Genomic DNA, 24,469 nt, shown 5'->3' with positions numbered 1-24,469 from the left:
TTTCACAAAGGGGTTGGCAGACCTATACAAATGCTTTCAAGACCAACAAAAACTTTCCAAGCACTGGCTCTCTACCAGAAACAACACAAAATAATCTGTATGACTAAAATAGTTAAGACAGTAACAGCAGAAGGAAAAAGTCCATGTTGTAAGAAAAGGACACTAAAAAAAAAAAGTCAGTTGCAACTTAGAAGTGTAACACAATAATACTGTGTACTTTTTAATCTGTTTATGGAACTGCATACACACCGTATCAGGAGCTGGTTCTTAGTGGATTTAAATTCAGATTTCATAAAAGAAAAAAAAATCAAAGTACGATCTAAAACATTTGGTAAAATAATTTGGTGGAAGTATGCTTTAATGTTTAAGTTACATTATAAAACACCATTTGAATAAGACTTACCCCATCCATGTGGCAGGGTGCCAAGAGGATCAAACTCTGCATTCTGTGCAGCGGTAACGTCTTGGTTCTGCAGATCACACACAAAAATGGTGCATTAATCATGACCACACAACCACCAATTTTCTCTCCAGACTTCTAATTTAGCCATAACTCACTACAGCAAATGCATTATTGCTAGGGCTACATATGGCATCACTGTCCAAAAGATTTTTTCCACAGAAAAGATAGAGATTTATTACAAACTGATTATTCATTTGGGCTCTTTAACCACTTGAAAAAAAATGTTTACCTACCTCTTGTAACTGTTGTTCTTCGAGATGTGTTGTTCACATCCATTACACATTAGGGTGTGCACGCGCCACATGCACGGATGTTGGAAACTTTTTCCCTTAGCGGCACCTGTCGGGTCAGCAGGGGAGCCCCCTAGAGCGGTGCCTCCATGCCAGTGCATATACACCCCTGCCGACCCAATTCCCCTTCAGTTCCTTCTTGCCGGTGACTCTGACAGAGGGGAAGGAGGGTGGGAAGTGTAATGGATGTGAACACCACATCTCGAAGAACAACAGTTACAAGAAGTAGGTAACTGTTTTTTCCTCTTCAAGTGCTTGTTCACGTCCATTCCACATGAGATGACTCACAAGCTAACCATAGAAGGAGGGTAGGAGTCATGGAACAATTGACTGGAGAATAGCCCTACCAACTATCATGTCATCTCTGGCCTGCTGACTGATCGCATAGTGGGCTGTGAAAGTGCGTACCGAGGACCAGGTGGCTGCTTTACAAATCTCCTGGATTGGGACCTGCGCCAGGAAAGCCATTGAAGATGCTTGCACCTTGATCGAGTGGGCGATGATCGCCGGGGCTGAAACCTCGTCAAGCTCGTAGCAGACGCAAATGCAGTCCACAATCCATGACGATATACTCTGCGCTGAGAGTGGAAGACCTTTCATTCTGTCGGCTATGACGACAAACAACTGTGATGACTTGCGGAAAGGCCTGGTCCGCTCCAAATAGAACGCCAAGGCCCATCTGACATCCAAAGTGTGTAGACTACGGTGACTCGTGTCTGCCGGTGGCTTAGGGAAGAACATCGGCAAACAAATGTCCTGGCCCATGTGAAATTGCAAGACTACCTTTGGGAGGAATTTAGGGCGCAGCCTGAGCTGCACCTTGTCCTTATGAAAGGCTGTATAAGGCAGTTCCAAGGTGAGGGACCTCAATTTGGACACCTTCCCTGCAGACATAATGGCCACCAGGAATGCCACTTTCCAGGAGAGGGGGAGGAGGAAGCAAGAGGCGAGGGGCTCGAACGAAGGGCCTATGAGCTTGGAGGGAACCAGATTCAGGCTCCAGGGTGGGACTGGAGGGCATGAGTAAGGGAATATCCTCTTGAGGAACAGCACTATCAGGGAGTTAGACAACACCAAACACCCGGATTCCCCTGGGTGGAATGCGGAAATGGCCACCAGATGTACCCTGATCGAGGAGGTGGCGAGACCTTGATGCTTGAGGTGTAGGAGGTATTCTAGGATAACTGGAATGGCGGCCTGGAGTGGCTGCACCTGCTTAGGCTTACACCAGCAGGAGAATCTTTTCCATTTAGCTAGGTAGCTAGCATTAGTGGAGGGTTTCCAACTTCTAAGGAGAACTTGTCTTACTGGAAGAGAGCACTGGCTCTCCACAGCATTCAGTCACAGAGTTTTCACACCATGAGATGCAGAGACTGCAGATCCGGGTGAAGCAGGCGCCCGCAGTCCTGCGTGATGAGATCCCGGTGAAGGGGCAAGGCAATCGGGGCGGCCACTGACAGCTCTAGCAGGGTTGTAAACCAGTGTTGATGTGGCCAAACTGGGGCGATCAAAATTATTCTCGCCTTGTCCCTGTGCACTTTGAGGACTCTGTGGATGACCAGCAGAAAAGGAAAGGCGTACTTCAGACTCCTGCCCCAAGGGATCACAAACGCGTCTGCAACCGAGCCCGGGCTGTGGTTCTGGAATGAACAAAACTGTGGACATGGGCTGTTGTCCTTGGTGGCAAAACCCCCACCTTTGGAAGACCGACTACAAAATGTCGGACTCATCGACCACTTGTGCACGCGGTATGACCTGCTGAGGCAGTCCACCAGCTCGTTTCGTGCTCCTGGGAGGTATGACATTTCGAGATGGATGGAATGGGCTATAGAGAAGTCCCACAGGAGAAGAGCCTCGTGGCAGAAGGGAGAGAAGCGGGCTCCGCCCTGCTTGTTTATATAAAACATGGTGGTGGTGTTGTCAGTCAGAAATGTCACACTGTGACTTTCTAAAGTAGCGTGAAAGGTTTGGCAGGCTAGATGAACCTCCCTGAGCAACTTCACATTGATGTGGAGCAACACCTTGGCCCTGGACCACAAGCCCTGTGTCCTTAGGTCCCCCAAGTGAGCTCCCCAGCCGAGGTCTGACACGTCTGTCACTAGAGTCAGAGCAGGCTGTGGCGCGGTGAAGGGGATACCCTCGCATACTACCGGCTGATTCAGCCACCAGCACAGGGAGTCCAACACCTGGGCAGGAACTGTGAAAGATAAGGTCTAGGGGATCTCTGCCCAGGCGATAAGACCGGGAAAGCCACGCTTGTAAAGTCATGAGCCGCAGCCGAGAGTACTTGACCACATAAGTGCATGCCGCCATGTGCCCTATGAGCTGCAGACAGCATCCGACTGTAATAGTGGGGAACCTTAGCATCGAGTCTATGACGCACTGGATGGCCAAAAATCTGGGTTCTGGGAGGCTCGCTCACCCCTGCACTGAGTCCAGCACTGCCCCGATAAACTCCAGCCCTTGAGTTGGTATCAAGGAAGACCTGGGCACGTTGACGATGAGACCCAGCCTGCGGAACGTGTTCAGAGTCACCGTCACATGGGAGCAGACCTCCTCTTTGTACCGACTTGCGAGAGGCCAATTGTCAGGTATGGATATACCCTTATTCTCTTCTTTCCACTACTGACATGCATTTTGTGAACATGTGGGGGGCTGCCGCCAGGCCGAATGAGAGAACCGTAAACTGGTAATGATGCTGATTTATGGCAAACCACAAGAACTGCCAGTGAGCGGGGTGAATGGTGATGTGAAAGTACACGTCTTTCATGTCGAGGGCAGCGTATCAATCGCCTGGATCCAGGGATAGGATAATAGTGCCCAGGGAGACCATGCAGAAGCGGACCATGACTAAGAATTTGTTGAGCTCGTGAAAGTCTAAAATGGGCCGAAGGCCCCCCCCCTTTGCCTTGGGGATGAGAAAGTAACAGGAGTAAAACTCTTTCCCTCTTAGTTCCTGAGGGACTTCCTCCACCGCCCCCACCTCGAGGAGCGACTGAACCTCGTGTATAAAGGAGTTGCTCGTGAGAGGGATTCTTGAAGAGGGACCAGGAAGGGGGGGGGGGGGGATGGGTAGGAGGGAAGGAGGAGAACTGCATCATGTACCCCACTTGTACTATGCGTAAGACCCAATGGTCCAATGTTATACGGGACCACGCATGGTAGAAGTGAGACAAGAGGTTCAGGAAAAACAGGGCAGGATCTGGGAGCCAGGTTGGTACGCTGTCCTCAAGCGCACCTTCAAAACCCCTGCTTATTGCCAGGCTGGGGCTTGCCCTGGCCTTGGCACTGGTTAGGTGTGTTGTTCCGCCTACGTCTATTGTCCTAGGTAAGAGCCTAATCAAAGAAGGGCAGGGATGAGGCTGGTACTGCCGCTGCTGCAGCAGCTGGGGCTTAAATGGCTTCCTCTGGGTCACCGGGTTGTGCATTCCCATGACTTGAGGATTTCCCAGGAGTCTTTGAGGCTATGCAGCCTGGTATCTGTCTGATCGGAAAAGAGGTCAGACCCTTCGAAGGGGAGGTCTTGGAGGGTATTCTGGACCTCTGGCAAAAGTCCTGAAGCCACGCCGAGCGCTGCATCACCACACCTGAGGTGATCTTTCTGGCTGCTGTGTCTGCCGAGTTCAGAAAGGCCTGTAAAGAGGTCTTGGCCACTGCCTTTCCTTCTTCTACGAGGGCCGTAAACTCAGGCTGAGAGCTCTGGGGCAAGGAGTCTTTAAATTTTGAAACTGCCATCCAGGAGTTAAAATTGTGCCTATTCAGGATCACCTGTTGGTTAGCAATCTGCAATTGGAGGCCCCCAGAGAAGCAGACCTTCCTTCCGAAGAGGTCCAAATGTTTAGCCTCCTTGGCCTTGGGGGCTGGGGCTTGCTGATCTGACGCTTCCATTAATTAATGGCTGAGACAACCAGAGAATAGGGGACTGGATGACAAAAGGGGAACTCGTAGCCCTTGGAAGGGGCGAAGTAATTCCTCTCCACTCCCTTTGAGGTCAGTGCACTGGAGGCTGGGGTTTGCCAGACCATCTTGTAGTTGGTCGGGATTGTCTTTATGAACGGGACGGGACACAATTTTGGAGGGACCTAAAGGGCTTAGGATGTCCACCATAGGATCCTCCTACTCCATCGCCTCCTCCAACTGTAGGCCCAAGTTCTGGGCGACTCTGCGGAGTAGCTCCTGGTGCGCCCTGCAGTCAGAGGAGGCCCTAACACTGCGGTGCCTGCCACAGCTTCGTCTGGGGATGATAAGAAGGTGAGGGCCTGCTGTGTCTCCTCCACCTGCCCTTCTTGCCCCTCCTCATAGGACAGGGGCACATCTGGGTCCTGTCAGGTTGATTGTCCCCAGGACAGCACCGGGCTCGGTGTCACTTCCGCTCGCCGGTGCTCTGGAGAAGCGTCTGGCAGCCTTGACACTGTGGCCTCCTTGAGTGCAGAGGGGTGCCTGTGCGGGGACCGGGACCAATGCACCGCATAGCCGGACCTTGAAGCTCTGGAGGAGGTCCCTTGCTGCTGCTGATATGCCCATGGTGTCCAAAAGGGCCACTGTCCTGGCAGGCCCCATTGGGGATGCCATGCGGGCTGGGGCTCCCTGCTAGTCGGCATCCTATAGCTGGAGCGGCCTGAGTCGACCTCTGATTCTTAGGACGCCGACCTCAAAGGTCAAGGTGCTGCCATGGTTCAGTGCCATTGGGAGGCTGGAGAACAGCTCCTCACTGACCGGGACTGGTACTGATGCTCTCGGAACTGGGATCGTTACCTTCTGCCAAGGGCCGAGGACTTTGGCTTTATGTCCCACCTGTGCCGGCTCAGCGACTGTGCTGGGGAGCAGTGTGTCGACAGGTCCAGTGCCGTATGTTGGCTCAGTTCCGGTGCCATTGAGTCTCGCCGAGTTAAGAGCATCTGGGAGTCCACGGAGGCGGAGTCTGGCTGGAGCTGGGAGCGGTGCCGGGGCAGTGACCTCGAGCAGTGCACCACTGCCGGCTTGCCTCTGGACGGTACCCTTGGCTTCTCCTTGCCAGGGAAGGGGCTTGCCGCTGACAGCTCAATGAGGTCTTTCGCCACCTCAAAGGTGTCAGGCATGGAGGGCTATTCTAGGGTCTCCTGCAGCCCTTTCTCTGCACTCAAACCACTTAGCCTGGGGCTCGACAGGCCCTGCGGCACCGAAGCCACCAGTGCCGGTGTATGTCCTGGGGCTGCACTGTCCTTCTGAGTGCTCGGTCCCTTGGAAGGTACCACCTTCTTATAAGAGGCGCACCCCTGTCACCTTTTGGCTGTCCCTTTGACTGTGCCAGAGAGGTCAAGTGGTGCCAGGGCCTGCCTTGCTGCTGCATGCTTACGGTGCCCCACCAGCGCCGGATCACGGACTGACGCCGGGGCACTCTGCACTGAGGGTGCCAGCGCCGAAGCCAGATGGCCCGAGGCCGAAGGTTGCAGCGTGGCCTCTGTGAACAGCTGGTTGAGGCAAAAGTCTCTCTCTTTCTTGGTTCTGGGCTTAAAAATCTTACAGACCTTGCAGCACTCAGTCTGGTGCGATTCCCAAAAACAACAGAGACACGAGTCATGGGGATCACTGACTGGCATAGGCTTGTGGCACATGGCACAAGCCTTAAACCCATGAGCATGCGGCATGCCCCGCAGCCCAGGGCTGGTGCTGGAAACAACTTCCAGACACCTAAAACAAAGGAGGCGTAACTATCTAATTATAAAGAAGTGCTAACTACTGATAACTGCTATATCTGTGCTAAGGGATCACTCGCAAGCGAGAGAGATTTGTTACAACACTGCCATGGATGGTAAGAAGGAACTGAAGGGGGGTCAAGTCGGCAGCGGTACATCTTCACTGGCATGGAGGAGCCACTCTAGGGGGCTCCCCTGCCAACCCGACGGGAGCCGCTAAGGGGAAAAGTTTCCGACGTCTGTGCACGTGGCACGCACACACCCTAATGTGAATGGATGTGAAGCAGCACTCGAACTAGGGGCTCAGAGTAGTGCTATTAACATATTTTGCAGCAATTAACATAGTTAACTAACTGCAATGCCAAGGGATTAAATATTAAACTTTCTTCTTTGGAAAGTGCCCCATCTTACACAGAAGGGAAACAAGTCTCAGGCCATGTCTACACCAGTGAGCTTACAGTAGCACAGCTGTACCAGTGCTGCTGTAGGATCGCTCATGTAGCTGCTCTATGTCAGCAAGAGTGAGCTCTCCCATCGACATAATAAAACCACCTCCATGAGTGGCAGTAGTTATGTTGGTGGGAGAAGCTCTCTCACCAACACAGCGCTGTCCACATCGGCACTTTTGTCAGTGTAAGTTATGTTGCTCAGGGGTGTGTTTTTTTCATACCCCCAAGCGACATAAGTTATACAGACAAAAGTGCTAGCGTAGACATAGCCTCAGAATCCAATACATGAAAGCTTAACACAATCAGGGAACACACTGCTCTGTTCTTGGAGCTTAATGTGGGTGTGTAAATAGCAACTAAAAACCTGCATCACTTGTCTTGCTAAACTAACTGCTAGCTGTATTTGGAGATGTCCAGTCAAAGTCTACCATTCACTAGTATTTGGTGGATTTTGGATTGCTTAACTCCTCTTGTTTTCCTCCCATTCACATGCTATAATTGCATTTTACAAGCATAAAATCCCTCAATTGCTTCCTCTGGGTGAACTTCCCATACTAATCTTTGGCCAATCAAGAGAAGACACTACATAGTGAAGTGATTAAGATTTAGAATTCATTTAAGACTGAATACAAACAGAATTAACCTGAACAAGTCTCCAAACATTACCAGCATGAACAGCCACTACATCTGCTAGCTGGCCACAACATCTAAACCATAGCAGGTATTGAACCATTTTCTAACCATTTTGACCTTTCTCAGTAAATCAGTGGACTTTGCTACATGAGAAATATTTCACAAGCTATATACAATACAACAAACACTACCATTTGTCAGTTATAGTTGTGCCATACATAACAAACTCAAGGAAATAAATTAAGGCTACCAATTGTATATACCACCCTCTGTTCCCACATCCAGAGACACACACCTCATCACAAACACACAGCCACCATACACCTCAAAGAAAGCACAACTTTAACTCTGGCATCCTTACAGGGTACAATCTTTTGGCAGCCCCTTGCCAAGCCCAAGCGTGCGCCCCTTCACAAAGCTGTGCAGAAGGGATGCAGGAGAAGGGGAAGGAAGTTTGATTTGTTTGTAGTGGAGGTGGATGGGTGGAATTTGGGAGTGAGGGTGCACCTCCATAATATATTTTTTTCTATATCAAAATAGATTTCTCACCCCGTATATGAACCTCTGATTAAACTGTTGCATAGCTCCTTGAAGCTGACTGCGTTGAAGTTGCCATTGCTCATAATTCCGGACAGATTCCAATGTTGGTCGCTGCCATGTTGTCGTTCTAGTGAAGTGGTCGACATAATAAATCCTTCCCATGTTGTCAACTCGTCGTTCCCAGCTAAACAATGCAAACAAGGCCTCTCAACTGCAAGCAGCACATAGCACTCAAAGGTTTAGAACCATTTTAGAGTCAGACAAGAAGCAAGGCAAGGAGGAGATATATGTGGAATTGGACGTGGTGCTTTGTTAAATGAAAAGTGCAATGTGGTCTGCGCCCATCTCCCCATTACAGCTCCTAAGAGCTGGAGAAAAGTGCCATCTAAAATGAGAGAATTATTCTCAGGGCAGGTCTATACTATAGGCGGTATCGACACTCTGAGATCGATCCACCGGCCATCAATTTAGTGGGTCTAGTGAAGACCCGCCAAATTGACAGCAGATCACTCTCCAGTTGACCCCTTTACTCTCCTCCCAATGAGAATAGTAAGGTAAGTCAATGGGAGAGTTTCTCCCATCAACCCCCTATGGTAACTCGACCTACGATATGTCAACTCCAGCTACATTATTCACATAGCTCGAGTTGCGTAGCATAGGTTGACTTACTGCAGTAGTGTAAACATAGCCTTACTTTGTTCCATAATCTCACCACCTACTCAGTCACCCCACTTGCAGTGCTTTTAAATGTGCTCAAGAGCTGCTTTACACATCTGGTTGGCTCTGCGTAAGTCACTACTGTTGTTATACATTAGTTATATCTGAGGGATGGGATGGACATGTGAAGTAATTGCAGTCTACTGGCTTCTTTTAAAAAAAAATTAAAGTAACATTGTCAGCTCTGACTGCAAAACTCGAGACACTCGTGCTCTTTCTGGCTCACTTCTAGTCTAACCTCAGAAAACCAAGAGTGCCCACATTTTACTTGGTTTCCACTTCATATCAAGTTGAAATAAATGACACTCACCAAAAAACTCAAATGAGCAGTGGTCAGGTATTGAGCAAGGTCTGTTGCAATATCTGTATTGATCAATACCTGATAAACTCTCTCCACTATATCAGTGTATAAGCCGTAAAGTCTAGTGCAACAGGTTGGTCTCTCTGTTGTGGGTGGACAGGGGTATTTTCCCCTTTGAGATCAGTTCTCTCTGCAGTTCTACATTTTCTTGTTTTGTGTGTAACAGAAGTGAGAGTGTGAATGTGATATGAATAAAGCGTGAAGGAAAAAAACTGTTTTTGATTAAAAGATGCAGTGTCCCCAGAAAACCAGGAAAAGTACAAATATACAATATGTGTGCTCCTGTGTAAAAGTTAATGCTTTGGGCTGCTGGGCTATTAATGACTGGAAGGGTATGATAGCAAAGCTCTGCTGAAGGTGCAGGTGTGCAGCAAGATTAGCAGATGGGAACCTGAGCTATGGTAACAGGATAGAAACCAGAGATCTCAGGAGAAAGAGCTAATCAGGGAAGCATTTATTCAGAGCATTTATTCAGTATTTTTGGGGGCTAAGACTCATGTGCTGTTATTTTCAGGGCCAGTTCCAGGTTTTCTGCTACCGCAAGCGGAACAAAAAAAAAAAAAAAAAGAGCCATGGCAATGCAATCGCGCCCCTCCACTCTTTGGCAGCAATTCAGCAATGCATCCTTCGCTCCGAGAGGGACCCGCCGCTGAAGGCCCGGAGGAGCCGCCTCTTGGTACTGGCCGCCCCAAGCACCTGCTTCTTTAGCTGGTGCCTGGAGCTGGCCCTGGTTATTTGTGGTAACCTTTGCTGTGGTTTTTCAGTTCTGGTTCCTTTCCCCAGGGTGGAGAAGACTAACAGTCTATTTTCTTTTACCATGACTGATCTTGAGCACCCTTCTTCTTTATAAGCAGACACAGCTGCTTGGTGTCTGACTGTTAGTACAAACTTCCCTGCTCCTCTTTTTCCTATACCGTCTCCCTCTCCCTCAACCCTACACAACAGATACAATGCATAGAGTTTGTTTTTTTAAACCCTTGGAGAAAGAGAGAAAAAATGGCTACGCCCCATCTCCAAGGCACCAGCATGTGCCACTCATATAGGGATAGAGATGGTCCAAAGCAGCATGTGCAAGCTCTTAACAGGGTCACAAAGTCTCCTGGGGTTCAGCTACACTAGAATTTTTTTTAACTGGAGCTAGCCAACATGTTTATACTTGCTAGTGTGGACGTTCCACTAATGTTTGGTATTTACCCTAGGGCAAACCACAAATGTGTGTGTCCTGGAATAAGTGTGTAATATCCAGACTATTTTTTATTTAAAAAAAGTGCTAGCTAGCTCAAGTTAATAAATAATCAATTAACTTCAGCTAAACTATAGCCTAGACATATCACCGGAGGCTAGATGTCTTCTGCAGACTTACCCTGGGGGAAGAGGTTCCGGCCGATCCCATGTTGTCCTTTTTTCAACGTGATCTACGTAGTATACTCGACCATGCTGGTCCACTCTTTGCTCCCATCTAGAATTAAAAAAGGAAAGGTTACTCAGCTTGTGCAGTAAGTGGAGTTCTTCGAGATGCGTCCCCCTATAGGTGCTCCACTTCAAAAATACATGGGATGCACACACCTGATCAGAGATTTTCGGTAGCAGTACATGTTCAATCTGTTCATGCGCCCTACACATTCTCATGCTCTTTACCAAGAACATACAGGGCTGCATAGGTGAACCATCTCAGCTCCTTCACCTCTGCAAAGTCCCATGGAAGAGACACTAAAAAAGAGAGTAAGGAGAGTGGGTAGCGGAGCACCCATAGGAACACACATCTTGAACTCCAGTTATTGCACAAGATGAGTAACCTCTCCTCCTTCTTTAAGTAGTGTCCCACTGGGTGCTCCATATCAGATGACTTCCAAGCAGTATCCCCATTAGGAGGAAGGAGCTTTGGAGGCAAATCTAATACTGAAGATAAGACTACATTACCAACTGCAGCATTAGTTCTAGAGGAATAATCCATCACATAATTTTTGGAAAGAGTATGTATCAAGGTCCAGGTTGAAGCACTGCAGATTTCCAGTGAGTATGACTAATGCCACAGAGGTCGATTTAGAGTGCTAGCCCATTCTCTAAGGAGCGTGGTACACCGACCAATTTACAGCAGGAGATAATACATCCAGAGATCCATCCTGAGAATCTTTGGATGGAGACTGTGGATCCTTTGGCTCAGTCAGCAATTGAAACAAACAGTTTGGGAGACTTTCTAAATTATTTGGTTCTGTCCAGATAGAAAGCTAACGCCCTTCTGAGATCCAAGGTATGGAAAGTAGCATCCTGATCAGTCCGATTTCTCTGTGGGACAAAAACTGGAAGATGGATTGACTTGGTTGATGTGATATACAGAAGACACCTTACGTAGAAATTTAGAATATGGCCACAATGAAATTTTGTCCTTGAAAAAACTGTAAACAGATGGTTGGCCATTAAAGCACCCATTTCCCCAACTCTTCAGGCAGAAACAATGGCCAACAAGAATGGCACTTTCAATGACAGGGGAAGGAGGACTCAAAGTGGGTTTTCATGAGACAATTAAGGAGCAAGTTTAGATCCTATACCAGAGTAGGGTCCCTAACTGGAGGGAAAAGGTGCATCAATTCTTTAAGGAATCTTACTTTTGTGGGATGAGCAAACATTGAGAATCCCTCAGTTGAGGAATAAAAGGTTATTATAGCCACTAAATGAACCTTGACAGAACTGAAAGAGTCCTGAGGTTTTTTTAATTCCAACAGGTAAGGAAAGGACAGCAGAGAGAGGAGAGTGAACAATGGAAAGCTGTGATGAAATCTCCATTTCTGAAGATAACACTTTTGTGTGGATGTTTTTCTGTTATTTAATAGTACCTTTCATACCTCTGCAGAACAGAAAGTCTTTATATCCAAGAACCACCAAACTCAGACGAGGAATCTCCAGGTTGGAACGAAGAGCCTGACCAAACTCCTGAGATAGCAGACGGGGAATGGCCAGAAGACTCCATGCCGGACAAGAACTGAGACAAATTAGGTAAAGGTACTAGATTGGTCTTACCCATGTTAGGACAATCAATATGATTTTGGCTCAATCTCATTTGATATTGTTCAACGAACAGTGGCATTGGAGACCTCTCCTCCAAGGAACAAGGAAGGCATCCCCGAGGGAGTGAAGGCCAAAGCTTCCTCTCAAGCAGAGCTTTTTATATTTCCCATTGGCAGTGGTAGCATACAGGTCTTGAACTGCCCAAGCCAGAAAAATGTGATTGAGAAGCCCCAAGACCAGTTCCCATTCATAACCACAGGAAAAACATCCACTGGGATAGTCTGCCATGATGTTTTGTATGCATGGAAGGTAAGAGGCTGAAATGAGGATATGGTTGGCTATACATCAGAGTTCCATAACTTATTTGCTTTGGTACAGAGAACGAGGGACCTCATTCTCCCATGATGACTGATGTACATTTGGGCCAAAAAGGAGCATGGTTCTAGTGTCAGTATCAGGGGCTGAAACCAGGGATTTGGAGCAATCACATTTTTGAATTGCTCTGCTCTAGCACCAATAGTAACTGTTACAGCTCTGCTCCAGCTCTGGGAAAAAATCTGCAGCTCCACTGCTCCATACTCCAGCTCTGGGATCCACTCCAAAGCCCTGGCTGAAACTGCTTTGGCAGGTCCCATCTGGTGGATGTTGCTGGTATCAAAGATAATGACTGCTTTGGGGGGTGCCAAAATAGTGTGAGATGCTTGTTTCTTTATCGTTACCAAGGGAGCCTGGGTGACTTGGTAGCATGGGGTCTGTAGGTACTGCCTTTCTAGAGGTACAAGGTTTAGACTCTCTTGTAGTATGGTAATTCTTGGGCAGTGCAAAGGATGCCTTTAGTACTAAGGCATGCTTGGTACTGTGATCTCTGGAAGACTTCAGAGCCCTAGATACAGTACATCAAAGGAGCCTGGGACCCGAGATCTCCAACAGCTTTTTTTGAAATAGGCTCTTTAAGAGGAGATCTAGTACTCTTCCTTTTACGAGTCTTTCCAGTCACCTCTACTGGTCTGTCCTGCAAAGGCCTGGGTGAATGCAATGCAGAGATTGACAAAGCACTATGCTCACTTGGAGGCCAATGAACAGACGGGGAGTTCTCTTGGCCTGGATTTGAGGCCATCACTAGGAACCTGACTCTAATCTCCCAGTTTTTATTAGCTCTGCTTTTAAAGGCTGAGCAAATACTACACTTTTCAGGGAAGTGCGTTTCCCTCAAACAGCGAATACACCAGGAATGTCCAACAGACTCCCAGCAGGTGAGGCAGCACTTAAATCCTGGAGATCCTGACATATCCCAGAGATGAACCCTGAGGAGTAAAATAAGCATAAAACAAGCTTCACCCAAAAAGTAAAGTGTAGGCATAAATTAAACTAGAAGTAAATAACTACATTCAACTACACTAAAAACTAGTAGATTCTAAAGCTAAACTTCAAGTGGCAGATGCTAGACTTTCTGTCATAGGCTGAGGTGGTTGAGAAGGAGCTGAGGGGTGGTTTGCCCATATAGCCCTAGGTCTTTGGTACCAGGCATAAGGATATGTAGGGCACATGTGCAGGATGAACGGATACTACCACCAAAAATCTCTGATCAAAGGCTCCTGGGACGCATGCACACCTGAAGTGGAGCATCCATATGGACACTACTCGAAGAACAACAACGGTTTGTGTCTGGTTTCAGGTAGAAAACTATTCAAATCATGCATTTGCAGTTTAAAGCTAACAGAAATGCTATAGTTATTTTGTATAAAGTATTTATTATTTGCAAAGCACTTTTATAATTAGTACCTCGTTCACTGGATCTAATAAAACTGTGTACAGGAGGCAGTGGTACAACATAATTCTTAAAAGGGGAATTTAAAAGGAAATATTTTCAAACACTTTAAAAGCAGAATGAATAGCAATCAAATTCCAAATAGGCTATGGATGGAATTCTACCCACTAAGTCCTAAGAGAGCTAACACTCCATCTCTGAAGCACGTGCCACAAAGATGACAGCAGCCAATTAGAAACAATTAATCTGAATCCAATTTTTATCCACGTGATGTCAGTGGCACTAGGTCCATAATATGAAAAGAACAAGCTGGCACATAAACCTGAATAAAACTTTGCAGACACTGTAATTAGGAGCTGAAGTATTTTAAAATTGTGAACTTTATCACTAATTTTCCATATGCACAGCGAGATAATATAAATACCTGAAAGAATAGGAGGGTGACAAAATGGCAGGAAATGGAAAAGAATGACAAACTGCATACAGCTCAGTTTATCCACAGTAAACTAACAGAATGGTTCAGGGCTGTAGGGAAAACTATTCTAGCCCAGATGCTGAGGCTGTAAGATAAGCATAATGTAGACACCTAGTTATTTGCTGCAGTGCAGCAAACTTAAATAGCAAGTTGTAAAATTACATTGAAGACATATAGCACAAATACTGCTTTATCATTCTGTAAGACACTAAAGATGTTTCTTTGACCCTATGGATACCATCTAGTCTTGAGCTGCCTTATGCCTTCAGGACTGGCTAGTTTCCTCGGGTTGTGGCGAAGTCTGGAAAGAGGGTGCCTCTGTGGCTAAGGAAGGAAGCTTCAGGAAACCCTTCGTGAAGACAGTCCAATCCTGCACACCATCTTCTTTTGGCTTGAAACCTGCTCACCTCTCCCAGATGGCTCTCCCATTCTGTTCATGCTAAAGCATGGCAATGAGTGGATACCTCACAGCAAAACGAACCAAAGATGAACACTTTGTGGCATGGAGCTAGGAAGCATCTCTATGATGAAGAGGAAGCTGCCAGATATGTGATTAAATGTGAGTGAGCGCATGTGACATTGTCTGCTGTTTGGCAGAGGTCTAATGATGACTAGGGAAGTGAGAGGAAGAGTAACTGAAAAAGCGGTCACTGACGGGGCAGGGACAGGAACAAAGAGGCAGGGTCCCAAGTTTTCTTGGTAACTTTTCCTCAGTTTGGAGAACCAAAAAGGAATTACCTCTTGAAAAGACTAAAGTGCCCAGAGATTAAAACATTTTTTCAAATCCTCTCCTATTTGTTTGTTCCCTTCCTCCCCAGCCATTCTCTGGGGTATGAGGACTCTTGTACCAGGCTACTATTAAATGTTTTAGTGTACTGGCAACAGAGTGAAATTCAATAAAATCCTCACCTATGAAATGCTAGAAATTTCAGAGATTGGGAATTTAGCAAAACTGCACTTCTTAGCCAGCATCTTGGGAGCTGCTTGATGAATGGGAAAAGCACTGCAGGCAATAAGTCCTGAAAAGAAAGCACCTTAGGAGTCCCAAGTCCTTAAATTGGAGCTACTCTGAGCAGTATTCCAGCATCAACACACCTGTGATGTTGGTGCAATAAAAGACAGTAAATAGGCTCTTGTGTATGTGTGGCCAACTGGATGTAAATTTTATGGCAACAATAGGTAAATTAAAAAATGGAGGTTTTTATTTAATTAAATTTAAAAATTAATAATACAATAATACAGCTCTACCCCATATGTTATAGATGTTGTCATTAAATTTAATGTTATTAAGTCCCTAAATGTTTAATTTGCCACAGATTTTTGCAGACAGTGTATATCTGCATCACAGAAATTGTCAGTTGTAACTGGGTATACAGCATTTGGGACTTTTAACATCTGAAGAATGAGTCAACTTGGTATTGGGGAATAAGTACAATAGCTTGATGTTTCTGCTGAAATTATCAGCAGTGAAATACTCGAGTTTGACATTTCCAATTCTATCGTTTGATTTCAGAGTTTACATGCGAGTATGATGAAAAGACGGTTACTCACCTTTGTAACCGTTGTTCTTCGAGATGTGTTGCTCACATCCATTCCAGTTAGGTGTGCGCGCCGCGCGTGCACGCTCGTCGGAAACTTTTTACCCTAGCAACTCCAGTGGGCCGGCAGGTCGCCCCCTAGAGTGGCGCCGCCATGGCGCTCGATATATACCCCTGCCGGCCCACCCGCTCCTCAGTTCCTTCTTGCCGGCTACTCTGACAGTGGGGAAGGAGGGCGGGTGTGGAATGGATGTGAGCAACACATCTCGAAGAACAACAGTTACAAAGGTGAGTAACCGTCTTTTCTTCTTCGAGTGATTGCTCACATCCATTCCAGTTAGGTGAATCCCAAGCCATACCTAGGCGGTGGGGTCGGAGTGAGAAGTCGCGGCATGGAGCACGGCAGATCCGAAGGCCGCGTCCTCTCTTGACTGCTGGACCAGGGCGTAGTGGGAAGCAAAGGTGTGGACCGATGACCAGGTCGCTGCCCGACAGATTTCCTGGATGGGCACACGGGCGAGGAAAGCCAGCGACGACGCCTGCGCCCTGGTAGAATGCGCAGTCACACGGCCCGTAGGAACGTGGGCCAGCTCATAGCAGGTCCTGATACAGGAAGTTACCCATGAGGATAACCTCTGCGAAGAAATGGGAAGCCCCTTCATGCGGTCCGCTACTGCCACGAAAAGCTGGGGGGTTTTGCGGAACGGTTTGGTCCTCTCCACATAGAATGCGAGAGCCCTACGGACATCAAGCGAGTGGAACTGTTGCTCCCTGCCTGAGGAGTGAGGTTTCGGGAAAAAAACCGGGAGGAATATCTCTTGGTTGACGTGGAAGGCTGAGACCACCTTGGGGAGAAAGGCAGGGTGTGGCCTCAGCTGCACCTTATCTTTATGGAAGATTGTATACGGGGGGTCTACCATGAGAGCCCGGAGTTCCGACACCCGTCTAGCTGAGGTGATAGCTACTAGAAAGGCAGTCTTCCAAGAAAGATAGAGTAGGGAGCAAGTAGCTAACGGCTTGAAGGGGGGCCCCATGAGCCGAGACAACACCAGGTTAAGATCCCAGGTCGGGGCAGGGAGTCGGACGTTAGGGTATAGACGTTCCAGCCCCTTCAGGAATCTAGTCACCGTCGGGTGAGAAAAAACGGAGCGGCCATCCCCACCCGGGTGAAAGGTGGAGACAGCCGCCAGGTGGACCCGCAGGGACGATATCGCCAGGCCCTGTTGTTTGAGGGACCAAATATAGTCCAAAATATTGGCCACCGAAACTTCCATCGGTCGGAGACCTTTCTCCACGCACCAACAGGAGAAACGCTTCCACTTGGCCGAGTATGTCGCTCTAGTGGAAGGCTTCCTGCTGCCCAAGAGTAAAGCCTCCCGTACCGGGATGGAGCAGCGCAACTCAGAACTGGTCAGCCACGCAGGAGCCACGCTGCTAGGTGCAGCGACTGGAGGTCCGGGTGACAGAGAGTTCCGTGTTCCTGGGTGATCAGGTCCGGGTGAAGGGGCAGGGGAACTGGGTCGGCTATGGCCAGGTCCAGCAACATGGGGTACCAATGCTGTCTGGGCCACGCCGGGGCTACCATGATCACGCGGGCCCTGTCCCTGCGCACCTTCAGAAGGACCCTGTGGACCAGTGGGAACGGGGGGAACGCGTAGAACAAGTGGGTCGTCCACGGAATAAGGAAGGCGTCCGCTATAGACCCAGGTTCCCGGCCCTGAAAAGAGCAGAACGCCTGGCATTTCCTGTTCCCCCCGGACGCGAAGAGGTCCACACGGGGACAACCCCACCTCTGGAAGATCGAGAGGGCGACGTCCGGGTGAAGGGACCACTCGTGTGAGAGGAAGGATCTGCTCAGGCGGTCCGCCAGCGTGTTCCGCACTCCGGGGAGGAAGGAAGCCGTGAGGTGAATGGAGTGGGCTATACAAAAGTCCCAGAGTCGCATCGCCTCGTGACATAGGGGAGAGGATCTGGTGCCGCCCTGCTTGTTGATATAGTACATGGTCGTCGTGTTGTCGGTAAATACCGCGACACAACGGCCCTGAAGCTGGTGATAGAACGTTTGACAAGCAAGGCGGACCGCTCTCAACTCCCGCATGTTGATGTGCAGCTTCACCTCCTGTGGGGACCACAGGCCCTGTGTTCTCAGGGTTCCCAGGTGGGCCCCCCAGCCGAGATCTGAGGCATCCGTCGTTAGGGACACCGAGGGCTGGGGCGGGTGGAATGGGAGCCCCGCACACACTACGGACTGGTCTAGCCACCAGCTGAGAGAATCCAACACCCCCTGGGGGATTGTGATCAGCATGTCTAGTGGTTGCCTTGCCGGCCGGTAATGTGCGATGAGCCACGACTGGAGGGGCCTCATGTGGAGCCGAGCGTAACCGGTCACAAATGTGCATGCTGCCATGTGGCCTAACAGGGTTAGACATGTCCGTATCGATGTCAAGGGGGCTGCCCGCAAGCGCTGAACGATTGCCGACAACGCCTGGAACCTTGGCAACGGCAGAAGGGCCCTGGCCACGGTGGAGTCCAGGACGGCCCCAATGAACTCCACCCTCTGCGAGGGGAGCAGGGTGGACTTGCCCACATTGATCATGAGGCCCAAGGTAGCAAACAGGCCGGTGATCCTGCGGACGTGGCTGCAAACCTGTAGCTCCGACGTGCCCCGAATTAACCAATTGTCTAGGTAAGGGAACACGTGGATACGACTGCGCCGAAGATACGCCACAACGACGGCCATGCATTTTGTGAATACTCTCGGAGCCGTAGAAAGGCCAAATGGGAGGACTACAAATTGGTAGTGAAGGCGGCCTACCATGAATCGAAGGAATCGTCTGTGGTGTGGCCATATGGCAATATGAAAATAAGCGTCCTGCATGTCGAGGGCGGCGTACCAGTCTCTCGGATCCAGGGATGGAATAATGGTCCCCAGGGATACCATGCGGAACTTCAACTTCGCTAGGTACTTGTTGAGCTCTCGCAGGTCGAGGATAGGCCTGAGGCCTCCCTTGGCCTTGGGGATCAGAAAGTAGCGGGAATAAAACCCCTTGCCTTTCTCGTTTTCCGGAACCGCCTCTATAGCTCCTTTGTCGAGAAGCGTCTGTACCTCCTGTCGAAGGAATTGCTCGTGAGAGGGGTCCCTGAAGAGGGATGAGGAAGGGAGGCGGGAGGGAGGAAATGATACAAACTGCAGGCAGTATCCTGTCTGCACCGTGCGTAAGACCCAGCGATCGGATGTTATTTGGGTCCACGCCTGGAGGAAAAACGAAAGGCGGTTGGAAAACGGGGGGGAAGGATCCATGGGGGAAACTGGTACTGCGCCCTCGGGCGCACCTTCAAAACGAAGTTTTGGGCCCAGGCGGGGGCTTGGAGGAGCTTTGATTCTGCCCCCCTTGGTTCCCCGACTGTCTACGCCTTCCATTCCTGCCGCGGCGCCTATTAAGGTCCTGCCGCTGGCGGAACTGGGGGTATGGCCGACACTGCTGCTGTTGTTGCGGCCGGAAAGGTCTGCGCTGCGTCCCTGGCGTGTGCATCCCGAGGGAGCACATAATGACCCGATTGTCCTTAAGACTTTTCAGTCTGGGGTCTGTCTTTTCTGAGAACAGGCCCTGGCCTTCAAACGGGAGGTCCTGGATGGTGTATTGGAGCTCCGGTGGAAGGCCAGAAACCTGAAGCCAGGAGATGCGGCGCATCGTTACCCCCGAGGCGAGGGTACGGGCAGCCGAGTCTGCAGCGTCCAAAGAGGCCTGTAACGAGATCCGTGCAACCTTCTTGCCCTCGTCAAGAATCGCCGCGAATTCTTGACGAGCCTCTTGTGGCAGCAGCTCTTTAAACTTGTCCGCTGCCACCCATGAGTTAAAAGCGTAGCAGCTAAGAAGGGCTTGCTGATTTGAAACCCTGAGTTGAAGGGCCCCAGCCGAATAGACCTTGCGGCCGAGGAGGTCCATACGCCTGGCCTCCTTGGATTTGGGGGCTGGGGTTTCCTGTCCGTGACGCTCCCTCTCGTTCACCGACTGCACCACCAGGGAACATGGTGTCGGGTGAACGTGGAGGTACTCATAGCCCTTGGAGGGGGCCATGTACTTCCTCTCGACGCCCCTTGCCGTAGGGGGGATGGAGGCCGGTGACTGCCAGATTGTATTGGCGTTGGCCTGGATCGTCCTAATGAAGGGTAGGGCGACCCTGGTGGGAGCATCGGAGGAGAGGATGCTGACGACGGGGTCCTCGATCTCAGAGACCTCCTCGGCTTGCAGGCTCAGATTCTGTGCTACTCGCCTAAGGAGGTCCTGATGTGCCCTGAGATCTAGCGGAGGAGGGCTATTGGAGGAAGTGCCAGCCACCGCTTCGTCAGGAGAGGAGGATGAGGAGACCCCTGGCAAGAAAGTGTCCAACGGGGGGTCCGCCTCAGCCCTCGCCTCTGGCTCAGGAGCAAGACCAGGATCTTGCTGCTTCGATCCTTCCTCTCCATCTGGGGAGGGAGGGGGGCGAGACAACGACGCCTTCGGCACCCTGTGCTCCGCCGTTGCAGGCCTAGGAGGAAGCTGTTGGGGGCCCTGGGCTTGATGGTACGCCCAGGGTGTCCAAAACCCCCACTGCTGCGGACCCTGGTCCTGTTGCGGAGGGTCCTGGAATAGAGCCGCTTGTCTGTCGGTGCCCAGCGCATATACGCTGTCCGCCTGTGATGACACCGACGGCTGTCTGGAAGGCCATGGCGGGGCCGACCGCGGCTGGTAAGGGTCTCCGCGATCCGGCACCGAAGATGTTCTCGGTGCCGGGGATCGGTACCGGGAGTCATACCGGTGCCGGGATCGGGACCGAGTTCTGTCTCGGTGCCGGGATCTGGACCGGTACCGGCCGCTGCTTCGGTGCCGGGATCGGGATCGGGACCGGGACCTGCCACCGACGCGGTGCCGGGAGGTCGACCGGGACCGGGACCTGCCACCAGCTCGGTGCCGGGAGGTCGACCGGTGCGCTGAACGACGGCGAGACTGGCTCCTCGAGTCACGGTGTCGGTATCGGCGGCTGGAACCAGACCGTGACCGTCTGGAGGTCGATCGGTGCCGCGAGTACGACCGGTACCGCTGAGGGGAGCGGTGCCGGGACTGCGAGCGGCGGCGGGATCTCGAGCGACCGTGGCGTCGGGACCTCGATCGCGAACATGAGTCCCGAGACGGCGCCGTCATCATGGGCTTGCCCCTGGACGCTACCCACACCGGAGGTACCGGGGGTGGCGGCTGAGTTGACTCAGTCAGGGCAATGAGGTCCCGTGCCGAGGCGAAGGTCTCTGGAGTGGATGGGACCAATAGCTCAACCCCAGATCTTATGGGGGAGCTCGGTGGTACCAGACTCGACGGACCCACCGGGCCCGGAGTCGACGGTGCCGGTAGCGCCGCGGCAGATGTCGATGCCGGGTGCTCCATTCGAGTCTGCCTGGCTGGAGTTGCAGACTTCGATGGTCTTGTTTCTGCACCCGGTGCCGAGGAAGGTCGGTGCCGGGGAGTCTTTCCGGTGCCGGTGCGATCCGGTGCCGGTGTAGAGATCACGGCCTGCGAAGCTGCTGGGTCAAGTGCCGCTTCCATTAGGAGAGTCCTGAGTCTCTGGTCTCTCTCCTTCTTTGTTCTGGGCTTAAAAGCCTTGCAAATGCGGCACTTGTCCGACCTGTGCGATTCCCCCAGGCACTTTAGACACGCGTCGTGAGGGATGACGTGGTTGGCATAGGCTTCTTACAGGCCGCACATTGCTTAAAGCCCGGCGAACCAGGCATGAGCCCGGTGCCGGGTGCCGGGAAGGGCTACAGCCCAGACCGGCTAACAACTATGTACAATATTATTTACACTACAAACTAATTAACTAACTATACTTAACCACTAACTAACAACGGTAGTAACAACGGTAGTAACAAGGAGAGCTAGGGACGTGGAGGACAGCAATGCCGCGCTCCACAGTTCCAACGACCAACACGGTGGTAAGAAGGAACTGAGGAGCGGGTGGGCCGGCAGGGGTATATATCGAGCGCCATGGCGGCGCCACTCTAGGGGGCGACCTGCCGGCCCACTGGAGTTGCTAGGGTAAAAAGTTTCCGACGAGCGTGCACGCGCGGCGCGCACACCTAACTGGAATGGATGTGAGCAATCACTCGAAGAAGAATGGGGCAGTTCACACTCCTCAGAGCTACTGTTTCAGGCTGCCTACAGATTAATGCCGGCAACACTTCATAAATTACACTGGTCACATTGGAAAGGTTTTCTTCACAATCATGAAGTTTAGACATGCAGTTCTAAAAAAAATGCTTACATTCAGAAGTGCAATTCTGTGGCAAGGGGTTGATTCTCTGGCAAATTCTACAACTGAAGCCTACATAGGATCATGACTACAGTGTTCACAGGACTTGGGCTATTTGGAATTAAGGATTTTAGGATGGCTTCTAGATCCTGATTAGCCCAAGCAATGACTGCTTTCCTCAAAATAACAATTTTAGCTCAGTACGACCTATATCGTACTACCTGATCACATCCTGATTTGAAGACAAAGGTTGCCAGATGAATAAAAGCTCAATAATTTGAGGGCATGTTACCAAAGAACAGAAATACCAACAAATTTAATATCTTACTTGCATAACCTATGCCTAAAAACCAATCAAACTACACAGATAGTCTTACCGGGCAAAACACAGAAGCTATGGGTGTCTGCAGTATGTGAGATAAAACAGAACTAAATGGTACAATAGTACTGAACTCCTACCCAGGTGGAAGAGGACCTTGACTGACAGTACTGTGTGGCTGAGATGGAGGATTTACTGGCTGGACTTGTCTGGATACAGGAGGCGTGGTCAAAGCAGAAGCTGCAGGAACTGTTTTTCCAGCTGTTGCCCCCTCAGGGCTCTGTTCTGAAGGTGCATTTGGAGTTGTACTTGGTGAGGATCCTGCACTGGACTCATCATTTTCTATGGACATAGATGAAGGACCATTGACACAACCTATGAAATCAGAGAAAACAAAAATGGAAGAAAGGTTCTTAGTTGGTTTTCTCTTATTATTGTTTAAAACCCAAGAAATCTATTCTAGAAATTGTTAATCCACAAAAACAAAGGCTAGTAAAATAGGTCTGTCAAAAAAAGGGTAGGTGTAAAACCACACATTTTACTTTACTGGAACTCATAGGCAGTTCTTTCCTACCTTGCAGAAATGCTACATTCCTAGTACTGCCATGAACTAGCAGATAGAAATGTAAAAGCTATGATGGAACGTTCATTATCTTTAAAATAGCAAGTTGCTTACTTTCAATAAATATTGAAGATATGTAAATGAATCCTTTTTTATGTTGCTCAGTTAATTAAACATTTTTTTAGTTTTTATTTTACTAATGAACTATGCCAATTTCCAAAAAAGCAAATTAGACGACATCTATCTGAAAAGAAATGTCACTCAAGAGAAAGAAAAAAAACACAATGGGTGGAAAACTTTAAAGGGAAGCATTTAAAGTTTCAATTTGGTCAGCAGCATCATATCATTATTTAGGAAAAAACAGAAAACAAAAATTGTGTTTGATTTGGCCAAGATAAGTAGGTTTGAAAAGTTGAGATGGACATTGCTATACTTTTTTTTAAACAAACACTGCAATAATCTTTTAACAATTATCTCAGCATTGTAAGAGATAAGACAGCTGCACCGCCCATGTAGCTATATTAAAATATTACAAATGAGGGATGCAGTGTAGTGATGAAAAAGAAGAACCCAAGTCCTGATTTAGTCTAGTTCCTGAGCTCTGTGGGGGCCAGCATTTGCTATAGATGCTTTCCTGAGAATATTCCATGCTGCACCTGGGACTGGCTATTCAATCAAATACTATTCCCACTTCTCAGTGGGCTGCTGTGATGGCCTGGCCTTTGCTCCGATGAGGAAACTGACTCCCACAAATGTCCCTTAAGAAAAAGTCATTGTATTTTTTTCCTATAAATATGGTTTTCTAAGCATTCTATATCTGAATACAGATTGTGTAACACATCATACATACATTTCATAGATACTACCCACACTTGTCCATAGCTCAAGATAATGTCTCCTAAGAAACTCTAGGAGGCCACTTAAACTTAATCAGAAAAGTCTGAATGTCATGGCCTTTTGTTAGCAACTGGCAGATGATAAAAAGTAACAAAAACAACATCTACTCTATTTTAAGGCAAAAAAAAATATTAAGAATTTGTCAGCCTTTTGCTATTATATGACAGTTTTTGACACTGTAGATGGTTGGATTTGTAACAAACACCCACTGTAATCTACCAGAGCCAATGCTGCTACCTACTCACGAAGGCTGTTTTAGACACCAATCTTTCCAATGCTTACTACCTAGTGTAGTCATATCAAAGCCAACTGGACATGTCACGGTAGTAAGCACTATCCTTGGTAGTGGTTGCATGATCAGGACCTTTGGGGGCTTTCTGCACTTCTGTTAGTGACTGCCATATAGCCACTGTTCTTTCACAGACATGAAATGAGAGATTTCTCAAGATAAAAACAGCAATTAAGAAAGAATGTACCAAGACAGGAAGCAAGAT

General features: G+C 49.1%; 1 protein-coding gene across 1 annotated transcript in view; it reads right to left on the bottom strand.

Annotated features, from left to right (window-relative positions):
- Positions 1–24,469, bottom strand: part of ITCH (itchy E3 ubiquitin protein ligase) — a 119,995-nt gene that overhangs the window by 26,225 nt on the left and 69,301 nt on the right. The window contains exons 8-11 of the mRNA XM_050917296.1: positions 22,657–22,891; positions 10,492–10,587; positions 8,060–8,234; positions 404–470 (exon numbers count right to left, since the gene is read on the bottom strand). Coding sequence (XP_050773253.1) covers positions 404–470; positions 8,060–8,234; positions 10,492–10,587; positions 22,657–22,891 — 573 coding nt within the window. The remainder of the gene's footprint in view (positions 1–403; positions 471–8,059; positions 8,235–10,491; positions 10,588–22,656; positions 22,892–24,469) is intronic.

The sequence above is a fragment of the Gopherus flavomarginatus genome, chromosome 11 (assembly GCF_025201925.1).
Source record: "Gopherus flavomarginatus isolate rGopFla2 chromosome 11, rGopFla2.mat.asm, whole genome shotgun sequence".
Lineage (NCBI taxonomy): Eukaryota > Metazoa > Chordata > Testudines > Testudinidae > Gopherus > Gopherus flavomarginatus.
The sequence above is the reverse complement of the archived record's forward strand: the minus strand, read 5'-3'. Positions and strand labels throughout refer to the sequence as shown.